This window comes from Schistosoma mansoni, chromosome W (genome assembly GCF_000237925.1).
Source record: "Schistosoma mansoni strain Puerto Rico chromosome W, complete genome".
In the NCBI taxonomy this organism is placed as follows: domain Eukaryota; kingdom Metazoa; phylum Platyhelminthes; class Trematoda; order Strigeidida; family Schistosomatidae; genus Schistosoma; species Schistosoma mansoni.
This window is the reverse complement of record NC_031502.1, coordinates 33,012,220-33,029,138: the sequence shown is the minus strand read 5'-3', so window position 1 is coordinate 33,029,138 and position 16,919 is coordinate 33,012,220. Positions and strand designations below refer to the sequence as shown.

Sequence of the window (16,919 nt, the reverse complement as noted above, 5' to 3'; positions counted from 1 at the left end):
ATTAGATCCATGTGGGTATCTTTTTTTTAAATACGCATCATATTGTTGATTAGATTGAATGGAACATAAATTTATAGGCTTTAGATTAAAAATTAATAATTTACAGAGTTAGCTAATGACTACTAACTTTAAATTCATTTTATGTTTTCATGAATTAACATTAAATTTCATAGAAGGTTCCTTTTTAAGATAAATAATTAAAAAAAGTACAATGACGTTTGATAAGTTAGAATTTAATATTTCAATATCTAACTCAAGATATAATATCAATTCGTGAAATCCTCAACTGTAAGTCCGGGTTACATCAAAAGGTATAGTCCTCTTGATAATGATCAGTTATTTAATTCTTATATGAATTTGAAAACCTTAGTATAAATGAGCAAAGATGGATGGTGTCCAGCAGTGGAATTCAGGAAGCGCGTTTCGCCCAATTTGGGACTTGTCGTCTGGATGTACCTTAATCCCAGAGTTGATGTCCACTCTGGGACTCGAACCCAGCACCGTTCGCTTCAAACACCTGATAATTCTTGCTGATTGACCGCTATATTCGGGTTCTAAGCTAGTCTCGTAACCCCAAACTGAATCTACACAGCGACTTGAACACGAGAGAAAAGGCGCAAAATATGCGAGAAGCACTTTACTCCAAAGGTTCATTTATGTACAGAAAATATAGGGTTTTTATAGTATTTTAGAAGTCCTTGGGGTTTCCTGAAAATTCTAGAGTACTACTAAACATAGTAGCAGTGTAGTAATCAGCCAACCAGAACCTCTACATGTGACTTTTCATTTTTGCGATATTTCTAGCAAAACTTCTAATCAAACGCTGATTGGATAAAATGCTTCTTAGTGTTTTCCTGAGCTTGTCATGTCTATTGCGAGAAATTTTCAGGATCGCCCCAACACACCATCACGTTATCCACTTAGCTACTGAGTCCTGATAGCCACTAGCTTGTGCAATAGAGTGAAGTTTAAATTCATTTTGTATTGTTTCTTTGAATCTTCTAATTGATGTTTAAGAATGTAATATTGAGGCTATCTTCACAGAATGCACATATACCAATTAGAGACTGATCAATTGCACTCCCAAACATCAGTAGGAAGATTCAAACAAACAATACAAAATGAGTTTGGTATAAATGGTTTAATATCGATCGCAGTGACGGAAATTCATTCCCTGTTTATCTTCCTCTAAATATTGGTTTTTAATTGATATTATATATTTTTAATTCGTTCTTTACAGATTATATTCTCTACATTTGGTTTCTTTTTATAGACTATATTCTATTATTTCTAATCGTTTGCTCCTTACCGTGGTATTTTTCTTTTATTATATTGATATTGACTGCAGAAACTTTTGTCGATGAGTAACTGTACTGGATTGTATATTCTTTTATAACTGACGGATTCTTTAACTGATTCATACTTTATGACATCGACCAATGAATGAAGTTAGATCACATACTTTCAATATTCAAGGAAATATTTTATGTGACTAATGTATATCAACTGAAGAGTAATAAAAAATATACAGCATCATATAACTATTTTGCATTCTGATTTATAAATTGTCAGGAAAATAAATACTCGACTTAGTTTGAAGTTAAACCTGAATGTTCAATGTCCAATGGCAAGAGGTGATGATATGACTCAATGAAAAAACCTAATACGAACACATAACATATGTGTAGTTCCTAATGGTTAACGCCAAATTTTAAAGTTGTTAGTTTATGGTGAATATTATTATTAGATTTAGTACTATAATGCAAAAATGAAGATTTTCAATTACAGTTGTCCATGTCCTTATACCACATTTAAACTTGAGTTTTATTTTCCAGAGATCTTTTTTCCATGGTAGTCTAAGAACCATATCTAATTCAGTTTCACTAGAAAATGCCCATATTTATTCGAAGTATCTTTAAGAACATATCAAACCTTATTGAATTATAATTGAGTGACTCAGGATCCTATAGATTTGTTTGTGTATTTCTTTTCAGTTCGTTAGAAAACTTCAGTCTTGATTTACCACACAGCTGTATTTTCACACTGTATTCACTCTCCTTAGATTGTTTACTAAATTTATTAATGTTAAACCTACATAAGATGTTTATATTGAGAATAGTTAAGTTCGAAGTAGATTATCTCTTGTTATAACTAGTTAAAATCCTCCACTTGTTGTGACAAGATTTCCAGAAATCTTAAGATTATTTGGATAAACAAGTCTCCAACAAACGTGTAAACGAAAACAGGATCTGAAAAAATATTGAGAACTTAGAAGGACGAAACCCTCATTACATTTGTTATTTAATAGTTGGATACACAAGATTTCTTTAGTTAACATTATGATTTTACAGTGTATTATTATGAATTTTACTTCTCAGACAAGAAATTTTTTTATCTCTTTTGTTGTAACTTCGTACACTCAATATCTAATAAAATTTCTTTACTAAACTTTCTATTAGAACCAAAAGAGATAACAGAATCGATTTCCAATCTACTTACTCTTGCCTCTACTACGTTGAGTATTACTATGCTACTGAAGAGAAACCGCTGACTAAAAAGTACGAAACTCTCTTAAATAAGTGCAATACTGGAATTGCATAAATAGTACCAGATAAATAAACTCAGTATAAAATCTCATAGTAGAAATCACCTGTATTCGGGCAAACTAACTATTAACTAATCAAATTATAAATCACTGTATATTGAGAATAGTAGAAATTAAGAAGTCACTAATGTCCCTTCAATCATAGAGCTAATTAAATGTAAACTTAACTGGACGTAATTAATAATCATTAACAATTATTTTTTATTACTGTCACTCATAAGTAACTCTGATAATCTTACTTAACTTCCTCAATAACCTTGCAATATAGGAGTTACATCATGATAATTTAACAGTAAATAAAATACAATAAGATTAACGTTTCATTACAAAGACCATTGGAGTTCAGCTGTGAGGTAGCTACCCATCGAAGATAACAGAAGATTGCCATGTGACATCGTGAATTAGCTGACGTTAGACATAGACACCGTTGGATGCCGGATCAGTGGTCTATAGTTTAAGTGTTCGCTCACGAGATCGAGGGTGCTAGGTTCGAATCTCGAATGAAAGATTGAGGATGAACACTGCTGAGTCCTGTACTACAATGAAACGGTTGTTCAGAGCTTCCAGATTTTCAACGGTAGTCTAACATAGATCGATTCATGATTTCAATGATATTAAAATAACTCAGTTGTTCATTTTTAACAAAAACAACATGATAACTTCATGTTCTGACTTATTGACTGTCGACTAACCATATTGCATTGGAAGTCAATAATCTTAATCAGTTAATTGCTTGAATAAATTCATTCTGAACTTCTTGACAAAGTGATAATATTGATAATAGGTAATGTAAAAATAATTTCTAAATCTTACTTATCTTAATTATTATCAACTCATCAGTATATCAGAAGGGGGTTTTGTGGAGATTTAGTATTTTCATAGTTGAAAGCATTAGTCAATTGAAGCTAGACCACCATGGAAAACCTGAAAGCACTGGACGGCCGTTTCATCCTATTGTGGAACTCCTCAGCAGTGCGCATCCATGATCCCGCCTCGCAAGATTCGAACTAAGGACCTACCGGTCTCGCGCCAGAGCACTTAACCGATAGACCACTGAGCCGGCATTCCATGGTGTTTATGTCTAACTCCAACTAATCCATGAAGTTGAGCAACCATTTATCAATTGTTTTCAGTGAGTTTCTATCTCACAGCAATGGAAACGAGAACTTATCAATAACTTTCCAAGATTATACTACCATTTGATGGACTGATAGAACTTGAAAAATAAATTATTTTGCGACTTTACCTCAACAAAAATTGGATTGGTTGAAGTTAGACATTAACACCATGGAATGCCGGCTCAGTGGTCTATCGGCTAAGTGCTCTGGCGCGAGACTGGTAGGTCCTTAGTTCGAATCTCGTGAGACGGGATCGTGGATGAGCAGTGCTGAGGAGTCCCATAATAGGACGAAGCGGACGTCCAGTACTTCCAGGTTTTCCTTGGTGGTCTACCTTCAATTGACTTATGCTTTAATCAGTATATTCATCTTTGTTTTAATTCATTTTCCTTTTATAAGTCATATTATAAAACTATTCTATAGATTATTTTTAATAAGATATATTTTATTTCAATTTTATAGATTATCGTTGGCAAGCAGCAATACGAGCTTATGAAATTGAACAAGCTAATAGAGAATTTCGTTTAATACAATCAGAATTAGAACGACTTAAAGCTTTACAATCAGAAAGACGAAATCAACAACAATAATATCCAATGTTATTTATACTAAAAATAGTTTGAAAAAAAATCGATAAAAAAAATTAAAAGATTAAATAATAATTTTTTTCTTCAAAACTTTTCTCATTGATTTTCTATCATTAATCAATACAATTGATTATTAATTTTAATGTATAGATTGAAGAGAAAACGTTTTTTTCTATATTATCATTTTAAAGCGCCGCCAATTTATGGTAAACATAAATTAATAAATATATATAAATCCATTAATGATAAACTCTATATGAAATTCTTTGGTTCCTTTTAACTATATTTACACATTTAAACAGAGTATTTACGAATTATTGATCATTTTAGTTATTACAATTATTGTTTTGTTTGTTTGTTTGTTTTTCAAATCACCCTCCCTATTTAAATGTTCCCTATACAAGATAAATTTCTATTTCAATAATTTTAAACAATCATAATTTACTTTTTTTTAAAGAACAAAATGGACAGATTCTCGACGACGACGACAACAACAACAACAACAACAGCAAATTTTATGTAATTTTTATCTAGAAATTTATCTTATGTTTCAATGATTAAATTATAAATAATATAACAGATTAGAATAATTTATTTTATGATTATTCAATATATTACTTAATTATGTATAATAATAGTCTGGTTTGCAACTATTTATTACATAATAAATTTTATTTACATTACTGTTTTGAATGATAACAATTTACTTTTTTTGCAATAAAATATTTAAAAAGAAGTATTGATATGTAATATGTATCCATGGATTTTTGAGCCATATGTTTTTTCGCTCCTCGGCTCTCTGAGTTAAGATTATGTGTTCATGTATGTTTTTCAATGTTCATTGTGTCATAGTACTAGGCATTTTTTTCTATTTATTTAATGAATGTGTATTAGATTTAAGAGCTGTCATTTTTTACTAAGGATTTCGGCAAGATTATAATTTATGAATGAGCCAATCAGAAGCATCTGAGGGGTGTCAAGGTCACAGCGCCAATTTTAGTACCTGATGCTTATGTACAATCGGTTCACAGAGGATTTTAGAGAAAACGTGACAATTAAGCGGCTAAAATAAATGGGACCACTAAGAAGTTCCTTTATGTGTAATTGCAGTAATCAATTGACTTGCAGACCTTGCGCAGACTACCCTGATGATGTTATATTTCTATGTAATATATGTTAGAGGAAGAAGTCTACGAGAATAGGAACTTTTTTTCTCGATCCACATTGAGACTAAGGCAAATTATAATATTTGCTGTGAACTGTATAATAAAAGCACCAGTATTATTGGCTGAGATATTCGCAGATGTTACTGAAGCTTCGTCTGTTCAGAAGTATGAGTATTGTAGAGATATATGCGTAATAAAAATGACAAACTTACACGGCCGGAGTACATACAAACAATATTGAATCTATGTAGTCGAGGCTGAGAGAGTTTTTGTGACCTCAATATAGCTCCAGAAACCGAGTATTATGGAGCCATATTGATGAGTTCCTCTACCTTATGCATTTCGATTTTAAAACCTTTGAACCTCTTTCTCACCTTGACAAGTTTTTGGACCATGTAAAAGAAGTGTACCCACTCTAATTCTTTGGTGTTGTATAATATATGTTTGCTCTATACCAACTGTCTTCTGACTGACTAATATTTCTCAAGGTCACTTAAGATTTGTTTAAAGGTCGTCCATAAATTATAGTCTCTCCAGGATTTCATTTTATACTCTAAATTTTAATTTACCTGCTTTTTCCATCCAGTATGCTGAGATAGAAGATACGTAAATAGCCTCGGGTGTGGCGCATATGTATCCGGTGCCCTTTTGTACCAATATGTATGTGTTTAAATAAATAAATAAACAAATAGCCTCGGATGGGTGAAATGAAATCCTCAGTGTAAATCATCGTCTTATATACAGCACTCATTAACTAAATGAACGGAAAGATGCTGAAAAATGCTAGATATTACACTTTTATTGAATATTGGGGAAAATTGGCTAAGTTCATACGAAGTATTCATTTACTGATTTTTATAACTAGTGAATATTTGGGATATAAATGACTATAGTGAAAGTTGAGTGACATTGTTCAAAGTTCCTTTTAATCCAATTTAATTACTCATACTTTTCGCATATATTTCATATTTTAGTAAAAAGCTTTTGCTAACCTTATGTCATAAATATTTCCTAGAACCTAAAATTTCATATCTTTATGACTGGAATGAGATACAATAGAAATGAATTATAAATAAAATGGGATTAGAAATAAGACCTTATTTGATGCAGAGTTAAGTTAGATTACGGACAGATGCTTTTTTGGTTTATCAAAATGTGAATATTATGGTGAAACAGTTTACTTTGGATCAGTTAATAGTTGTAAAACGTTATGTATAGGTGTATAAAATGGATAGAGATGGTTGATATTTGATAAAAGAATACCTTTGAATTGTTGCTTGTATATGATGGAATCATCTGGTATGTATTGGTAAATGAAAAAAAGAATATTAGATATAGATGAAATATTGATTGATAAGGTGGAAGAACTCATTTCACAAGTTTCATAGAGTAGGTGGACTGCGAGTAGTATTAGGATCCAAGAGATGAAGGTACATCCAGTTAACTTGTCCTGCATAGGAAATATATATTTTGGATCCTACTAATAGCCTAATCCATCTACTCTATAAGCAGAAACATCTTTTAAATACACAATAGTTTACATATGTTCACTGAATAACTTTTAGTCTACAATTAAAGACGAATTAGCTAATTAAAAAGCATCTGTAAATATTCCATATATATATATATATATATATATATATATATTTCACATGCGATCCACTTCAAAATACTCATTGGTGAAAGTAAAGTTGAGATGATATTTATACAACTTTACTTCATGAAGCACCAACTCATTCATGTGATTGACATGACTCTCAATTTTAGTGTACTTTATCATTTCCGAAATACTAAATTTTAAATTGATTCTACACTTTTAATTCACGAAAATTTATTCTCATGTTTAAAACTATATTCACTATGTTAAGCAACTTTTTTCCTAGGCATTGACGATATTGCTACTCTGATTGATGCATAGTGTATTTCATCGACATCATCTTGTTACGCTGATGTAGTGTAGAAACGGGCTGATGTCGATGTATCACCTCATATGTTGATTGTGTCCTAATGATCTATTTGTAGTTTAGATCCCTATTGGTAAAATGCTTAAGGCTATAAAATTAGTAGACTCACTAAGTCGACATAAATGTTCAACTTAACTACGGAATCACATTTTTCATGTATCTGCGGTAATCGGAGTCAAATTTTTCGGTTAAACACTAAAAATTGTTTGGTATTTACAAAAACGAAAAAATTATTATGTTATACTAAAAAGCCCATTATCTAATGTAATTTTTCATATAAATGCATACAACTACACATGTACTTACATAATTATACGTAATCGTAAATATCATATCAAGTTAATCCCAATACCTTTCATTTTGAACGTTAGGAATTCTATCTTATCAATACTAACTTATCTTTGCTAAACAATATACATTATTCTACTCAATAGTTGAAGACTACAAGAAAACAGCGTTTAATTTGTCTGAGATTCATTTGAAATCATAACGAAAGTTATTTAACACCAATCAGAGAGAAGTTAGAACTACTCTTTAGAAGAATTGAACAAGTACCACCTTGTAACATAGATAAAAGACTAAGGGAAGTTCTAAGGATTCGTCTGTATACCATTTTTAGAAATGAATTAAGTCAAGGTTTTTGTGTATATAAGGATCCTTATGGGCTAACAATAGTTCAAGGTGAATATTTCAGTTAATTAGGCTTGAAGTTTGTAATCAAAGTTGGATAGTGGCTAGCAGTGGAAACTAGAATGTGCATCTTGTCTTATTTAAGACTTGTCGATTACTAAAAATACTACTATTATTTACTATTCTATTCTTTTAATTACGACACAAAAATATGTTTCATTAAGGAAGCTAACATACGTATTGCACCCCATCCCTATATAATACTTCAGATTGAAACTGGTAAGTCATTCACTTTGTTATCATTATCAAGTACCATGTGTTAACTGGCTCATTATCAGTATTATTGACTCGACAATTCACATCTATTCATAAAGCATTCAAGAAATTCATCTACAAAATAGTTATAGATGAGAGGTCTGAAACCAAGAATAAAAGAAACCATTCAATACTTTCTAGTTCGCAGTAATTCACTGATACAAAGTATCTGTCATGATTTCGGGGTCTTGTTATAATTTATACTTTATGTTATAACTTGTGGTCGAGTGGATGCCTTGTTAATGTATGACGTGATAAGACCACCAATCAGAGAGCAGCGAATTATCGATTGGAACAGTGACACACGAAAAGCGTACGAGCAGTCTAGAGTACTAACAGTCCTGCTTCCGCCTAGCCCAGCCAGTTAAGTCCAAAACAGCCTCTGCGGTATGAATCCTTGTATTTCAAACATACTGCTTTTATATACCGAGCAAACTGACCACATCGTACCATCAAATAGAAACTAACATTTATACAAGATTTAGTCAAATGTGGCTGTGAATTTGGGAGATAGTAATTAATAGATTGGACATAACTCAAGAATGGTAAATCGTATAATAATAGTTTATAGTTCAAAATAAAGCTCATGGTAAGGGGAACATGAATAGTTTATTTATCTAGCAACTATACGATAAAAAATATGTACATAATATTAGTCTATTAATGGATCTCAGTTACCATTCACTATTGTTGTCGGGACATAACACTTTATCAAGTATATACAAGAAAAGTTGAACTTCCTAAAAATAACTACAAATAACTACTAGCCACACCCTCATTGGGCTATATGGTATACTTTTATGCATTTTAATATATACTTTTTCTTTAAAAATGACATATTGGAATATTTATTTTCGTTTCTATTATTATTACTCTATTAAAAGTACATTTAAAGTAAGAATAAATATGAAAATTAAAAATCAATAAACTTTGTAGTTGAGACTAATTTGAAATTTACTTGTAACAAATCTAACTTTATCATACTTAATCAGTAAATCATTTTATTTTTCAAAAAGATTTATATTATAACCTTGATTGATATAGTCAGGACAACAAGATACTATTAGTATCAATTAGTGTCACTATCTTTAAGCATCGACTTCGATGGCTTGGACATGTTCTACGAATGCCGTCCCAGAGAATTCCACGTCGTGCATTATTTGCCGACTCTGGGACTGGTTGGAAAAAGCGGAGAGGTGGTCAGTGTATGACATGGTGTCGTGGTACGAAAGAAAGCTGCAAAGGACTGGCTTCTGTTGGTCCTTCACGACTCCCTGGCTGGGTCCGGGAGATGGTGTTACACAGTGGCTAAAGACGTTATCAGATATGACTCAGAATAGAAGCCAATGGAGATCCCGCTGTAACCTTCTTTTACTTTCTGCTTAAAGAGTGGTCATAACCTCCTTAACTGAGAGGGTTCTTCTGGTTGTACATTTCAGTTTCCCCCACCATTATCCTTTTTTTTATCTTTTTTTACATATGGATTTTACCCCCTTTCTCTTCCCATTTTCATTGTTTTGTGTGGCGCATATATATCTGGTGCCCCCTTGCACCTATATTTATATGTTTAAATAAATAATAAATAAACAAGATACAAGTATTAAATTTATTTTGACCTAAATAACAGAAATTACTTAAAACAAATAACCTTCAAATGAAGCTTAAGGTAGTTACAGTTATTTCGGTTTGATGGGATTATTAATTAGATGAGATACCCAACAAGGATCATCCTTCAGAAAACTAAAAATAACTACTGAAATAACGTTTTCCAACTAAAATCTATAGGTAAATTGATCTACAATTTTCAAAAGTTACGTCATTGGTTATCCAGCAACGTTGATAGTGTTTCATCAACCTATAGGATGTTTTTTGTGGGTTGTTTTGAATACAATGTTGCTAGACAATATTTCAATGAGATCCATAAAAAGTAAGTTTTATTACTCAAGACTACGTTGAGCTTAAATAGTCGGATCTACGTCATGTATATGGCATGTTTAAATATCTATTTAACGAGACGTTGGGGCTCTTCAAATCTCCACATTCTCGAACATTAAGATGGTAATCAACAAATATATCTTTTTCTCCAGGTACCAAACCTATACTGTTGTAGAGGATTAATTCCTCTATATCTGACTCCAGTAAATAAACAATGTCCCGATAACTGAATATTTAATGCAGGCTGAATCTCCTAGTAGAATTATGGGTTTACTCGAGATTATTCAAAAGCCTGAACACCAGTTATAGAGATGGTTTATTGTTGAAGCTCGGTAAAAATCCGCACGCGTACAGAAAGCAAGCACACAGGGAAAATGAGTGTGTATGTGAGTGTTAAAAATCCATATATGTTTATGAGTGTTAATAGACTGTGGAGAAATTATTGATTGCCTTTGGTTACAACCAATCAGAGAACAGATTAAAGGCTGATGTGAAGACACACGCGCTCAATCAGACTCACACATAAACTTACAAGAAGGATTAAATGTCTAAATTACAGAGAACACACAAATAATACATTAGTTGAATGGGCTTGCTATACAAGCTCCCATCCAGAACGTAGATGTTTTTTTAAAAAAAAATATTGTTCAATAACATCTATGTTCGACAAAGCGATAAAAAATTGTTTATAAAATAAATGTACAACCCGATGTGATGAGTAAGCGTTATGTTGTAATGACAGCTTGTATGTGTTGAAACATTTTATATATGTGTATAGAAATGTAGATTTAACATAAAAGGACTGCATGAAGTTAAAAGTAAGTATGATGAAGATCCGTGGGGCCAACAAGAACACTTAATAAAAATAAAGAACAATTTGTAGCATTTGGGCTAGATAAATATGGTTGTTGCTACGTTCCTATCTGGAAAGTGTACTCTTCTTCCCGATCTTGCCGTTGAACTTCGGTGTGAAGTATTGCTTGTTGCAGGTAGTTTGTGTGGTGCTTGCTCTGATGCAGATTTGGATGATTTTATTGTTGTCTGTTCTACGACATGCTCTAAAAACTCTGTTTCTACTCTATCGATGCTAACAGTATCATATTTACCAGCTCTTTCAATCGTAACTGTTTTGTTGTCTTTTCTGACAATTTTAAAAGGACCGTCATAAAGGGTCTGCAAAGGCTGTCGTACTCTATCATTTCTGACGAATACATGTGAACGTTTGTCTAATTCGATGGGCACGAATGACTTCGCCTTCCGGGTTCGTGGTGCGACGGACCTAATGCATTCCATCTTTCGTTTCAGTTGTTGCACGTAGTTGGTTATATCTGCTGGGACGTCTGTTGCACGGTCAAAAAACTCACCAGGCAAACGTAACGTCGTTCCATAAACAGACTCAGCCGCACAACAACCGATGTCTTGTTTGAGGGTTGAGCGAATGCCTAATGATATCAAAGGAAGCTTGGCATCCCGTTTGTAATTTCCTCCTGCGGCCGTCAAAGAGGTTTTTAGCTGTCGATGGAACCTTTCTATCATTCCGTTAGCATTTGGATGATAAGCAGTGGTTCTGATTCTGTTTATACCAAAGGTGTCTGTAAGTTGTTAAAAGAGTTTGCTTTCAAACTGAGCTCCACGGTCAGTCGTAATTGTTGATGGGACACCGAAATTTGTAATCCAGTGTTTCCCCAATTTCCTCGCCACTGTTGATGCCGATGTATCTTTTAACGGGATGGCTATATGCCATCTCGTGAATCTATCTATACATGTCAGTATTTGCGTGTAGCCATTGGAAATCGATAACGGTCCAACAATGTCCATATGAATGTGGTCGAACCTACAGCTAGCGACGGGAAATTTTCCTGTAGGAGATATTATGTGCCTGTGTGCTTTCGACTTCTGGCACTGGATGCATTCCCGTGACCATTTTCGTACATCTTTGTTTATGTTTGTATGTGTAACTTTACCTGTAGCTCTTCTGCGGTTACTGCCGGTCCCAAGCCCAAGTAAAGTAGGGTTGGGCGTGGGGTCAGTAATCCCATTCCATAGAAAACAACCTTGGTAAAAAAAAACACTCACCAGGGTAAACAAATTAAACGATTTACACTCTACCCTCCGGGTTCAAGGGAGAATTATGACGCTTTATGATGAAAGCCGATATTCTTCAGAAGTCGCGAGGCTAATGCCCTTTCTAACAATTAGAGCAACGATTAATATAGGTGAATGGAATGTTCGGACAATATGAGAGACAGGGAGGACCAGTCAAATAGCCACGGAATCAGTGAAACGCAAGCTGGACAGAAAAGGATAGATTCGGGAGAGATGTTACTGTACTCTGGTCACGAAAAGGAAAATGCTCTACACACTGAGTTGTACTGACGCTGTCCAAGAAAGCACGCAAAACACTTATATGATGGGAATCTCATGGATCCGAAATCACAAAAGGATCCTTTCAAAACAAACGAGGGAATCACAATGAATGTTACTCAATTTCATGTACTCACCAATGATAACAGCGACGACGATAAAGATCAGTTTTACGAGAGGCTTCAATTGACCATAGCGAAGTGCTCAGGAAAGGACCTGACCATCTTGACAGGAGATCTAAACTCCAAGGTTGGAATGGACAACACCGGGTATGAACATATCATAGGACGACATGGACTGCCTGGGATATTGGAACGAGGATGGGAAGATATTTGAAATTTTATGTTCATTCAACTAAATGATTATCGGTGGCACAAAATTTCCCCACAGACGTATACAAAGCAACATAGGTCTCAATGGATCATACTATAGAGAATCAGATCGATCATACTTGTGCCCTTAAAAAATTCATAAGGTTAATGGAAGATGTAGGAACCAGGAAAGGAGATGACATAGCCTTCAAATCACCACCTGGTGGTTACCAAGATGAAACTGAAGCTAAAAAAGCGCTGGACAACTGAACAAACAGCATTACAAAGGTTTAATATAGTCTTCTATCATGACGATGAAAAACTCAACGAATTCAAAGTAACTCTTAACAACAGGTTCCAAGCCTTACAGGATCTGGTGTCAGACAAGGTTGCTTACTCTCACCCTTTCTCTTTCTTCTTGTTGCTGACTGGATTATGAAGACCTTCACATCCAACGAGAAGCACGGAATACAATGGACAGATTGGATACAACTAGACAATTTGGACGTTGTATATGACCTAGCCCTTCTATCTCATACACATCAACAAATGCAGGTCAAGAGAACTAGTGTAGCAGCAGCCTCTGAATCAGTAGGCCTCAACATACACAACGGAAAAATCAAGATCCTCAAATACAACACAGAGAACACCAATCCAATCACACTTGACGGAGAAACCCTGGGAGAGGTAGAATCTTTCACGTACCTGATCAGCAGCATCATCGATGAACAAGGAGGATCCGATGCAGACGTAAAGATAAGGATTGGCAAAGCAACAACAGCATTCTCACAGTTGAAAAACATATAGAACTCAAAACTGTCAACCAACATCAAAGTCACAATCTTCAATACAAACGTCAAGACAGTTCCACTGTATGGAGCTGAAACTTCGAGAACTACCACAACCATCATCAAAAACGTACAAGTATTCATAAACAATTGTCTACGCAAGAAACTGAATGTCTCTTGGCCGGATACCATCAGTGACAGCCTACTGTGAGAGAGAACAAACTAGCTTCCATTTGAAGACGTTGGAGATGGATAGAACATGCATTGCGGAAGTCACCAAGCTGCATCACGAGGCAAGCGTTAACTTGGAACCCTGAAGCGAAAAGGAAAAGAGAATACACTGCACCGAGAACTGGAAGCAGACATCAAAAGGATGAATAGCAACTGCAAAGAATTGCCCAGGACGGAGTTGGATGGAGAGTGCTGGTGGACGGCCTATGCTCCTCTATGACCTTTTACGAGTATAACTATAAATAATAAGCACTACGAGTATGCAAAACATGTTTATTAGTAAGGTACATTTATGGCTAAGGAATAACGCAAACATGAATGCTGAAACGTTGATTTGTAAACGAGCATGTATAAGAATAGCTCCTTAAAAATAAACACATGAATAAGTCAAAGATAATTATGTACATGTATAGAGACTTATTAGTGGGACACAAATTGGAGTAAAGCACGCGTTGGGGCACGCTGATTGGCTATTTCTTAATCGATCAGCGCTAGCGGACACATGAGGAAGACTCTAGAATATCGTTCAGTAAAAATTATCAATATACTTACCTACTTACGCCTGTTAGCCCTCGCGGAGGAGCATATAAACGTTTATTTTACTGTGATTCCTACTTCCGTTCAACCTTGTTTATTCGAGATACAATTACATCCCTTTTCAATCGTGTTTTGATTCGGGGACCTGTCAAGTGAACTAGTGTCCAAGACCATAAAGTAATAAGAGTGGCTGGGTCGTAATAAGAGTTCATAAAAGAACTATTCAGTGAACAAAATGTTTTTGTTATTAAAATCAAGAAATCTTTAAATTACCAACACAATATGTACAACATCATCTAGTTTTTTATTAATGTATACGAAAGTAGAAAAACTGCTAACGACCATGTCGATATTCTCGTAATAACTCGATTGGTGGCTTTTTTGTTTCTAAATGTATAGAATATAAGCGTCGAAGTACACGAAATGCGGCTAAATTAGCATATGGTGTTAAAGTTAATGGATCTAAATAACGTGCCGGTAAACCAGTAATTGGACATATACGTAAACGACGTTCTGGACGTATAGGAGTAGGAGCAGGGTAACCAGGTTCTGGTAGTGGAGTGATTGTTTCAGGCATTGAATCACGAAAACATACATCATTAGCAAATGTTATTAGATTTCTTGAACATTTAGCTGAAGGATCTGTAATTATGGGACCAGCTCGAATAGTTGACCTATAAAGCATAAATATTTTAGAAATTGTATAAAACTGCAACCTTAGGTTAAACACAAATAAAATCACTGGAAACAAAATTTTATTACATATGTTAGCAATTCTACGTTTAGAATAGTTGAGTTCCATAAACCACATATATGTTCATAAAGTAAAAAGTTAATAAAATACAGGAATATGTGTTTTTTTAAAGTTAACAATGTCGCTGCCGACTTTCATATTGCTTTTAATAGTTTGGTGCAATCCGGTGACCAAGATTAGGTTTTTACGATATCACCGAACTACCCAAACTAAAGAACATATGGTATAGGTCCGAACCTTCAACTCAATACCTGAAAAACGTGATCTTTTCGGGTTAAGAATATCTGGTCTATACTTTCTTACTTTTATTCTAGTTGTTTCGGTATTAAACTTTTTGTTTGATAGAAACGCCACACAAATAGTATCAAAGTTAGGCAGCTTATTTACCGAGAGTGAGTTTGGTTACAGAGGAAAAATTGTAGGTTTATAAAGTGACACCTGGTTATGAAGGTCAGTTGTATTGAGTTGGTGTTTTTAACAGATATCGACTCTCTAAATGGGATCTCAAAGACTCTGTAACTATGACTTAGAAATAAAACTGAAAGACGATACCGCTCTATATTTTTAGATATATCATGTTGAGCCTGATTAGTATTTAAAAAGATAACTGGTACTAAAAACGACTCGAGTCATGTAGAAGCGTGCGATTCAAAGAGCTCGTAATTGCACGGAATATCAGTTAAACACTTAATCCCAAAATCTTGTACGGTAAAACTCCAACAGATCATTTGGAGATAAGATTGGAATCACCCTCAGTAAATATACATATCCAGATGAGATGAAAATAAACCCCCTGAAAGCTAGTTGAATCGATGCCAGACCAAAACCATAAGACTTTATTTTTGTTGCATATATTCTGCATAGTCTAATTTTAAAATAATTCTCACATAGATTCCATTTCAAGAGTGATCCAAACGATATGAAAAATTTGTTCTTTTCATATTCTAAGATATATTTGTAGCATATTAAACAAAATTTTACCCAACATTTAAACTTACTCATCATCATTATTAGCTAACACTCCGTATATATTGTGTTGTTCCTCAATAATTGGAACAGTAAATGAATGATAACGAATCATTGGAGTGGAATTGACCGTTTTTTGAATACGTGCCTTTTTCTTTTCAATTTCTAAGCGTTGATATCGAGCTGGTATTGAAAAAAAAACAGGTAAGCAGCTGGTGAATAAACACTCTTATAATTAAAAATATATTATTAAGTATAGATAACTAACACCATGCTTTTTATGCATATATGTCCCTATAATTGTTATAATAACTAAAATGATAACGAAATACTTCCAAATATAATTAAAGCAATCTAGTAACAACAATAAAGCATAGTTGTGTATCGTAAAATACACATTTCCCACTTTTTCTTTAACTGACCAAAAAATATCCCTAAATTAGGCACCACCCTCCTCTGACATTACAGAAAATATTCTATATTCATGATGGAAAATAAAACAAATTCTGTAAATTTTGAATAAATTGAGCATTGGGTAGATTGTTATAAATAAGTAATATATTTTTAATATCCCAACGAGTAGATAAATTAGATTTTCTGGCGTTTCGTGACTCAGTGTAAGCCACTTCTTCAGAGAATAAATAACCA

The 16,919-nt window shown here is 33.7% G+C and overlaps 2 protein-coding genes across 2 annotated transcripts in view; one reads left to right on the top strand and one right to left on the bottom strand.

Moving 5' to 3' along the window:
* Smp_132070.1 (putative nachr subunit) overlaps positions 1–4,498 on the top strand; it is a gene marked incomplete at its 5' end in the record, with an annotated part of 91,808 nt that extends 87,310 nt beyond the window's left edge. The window contains one exon of the mRNA XM_018789427.1: positions 4,186–4,498. Coding sequence (XP_018654872.1) covers positions 4,186–4,313 — 128 coding nt within the window. The 3' untranslated portion in view covers positions 4,314–4,498. The remainder of the gene's footprint in view (positions 1–4,185) is intronic.
* Positions 4,499–14,345: 9,847 nt separating this feature from the next.
* Smp_018030 (hypothetical protein) overlaps positions 14,346–16,919 on the bottom strand; it is a gene marked incomplete at its 5' end in the record, with an annotated part of 6,255 nt that continues 3,681 nt past the window's right edge. Inside the window, 3 exons of the mRNA XM_018789426.1 lie at positions 14,346–14,528; positions 14,567–15,225; positions 16,304–16,454. Coding sequence (XP_018654871.1) covers positions 14,886–15,225; positions 16,304–16,454 — 491 coding nt within the window. The 3' untranslated portion in view covers positions 14,346–14,528; positions 14,567–14,885. The remainder of the gene's footprint in view (positions 14,529–14,566; positions 15,226–16,303; positions 16,455–16,919) is intronic.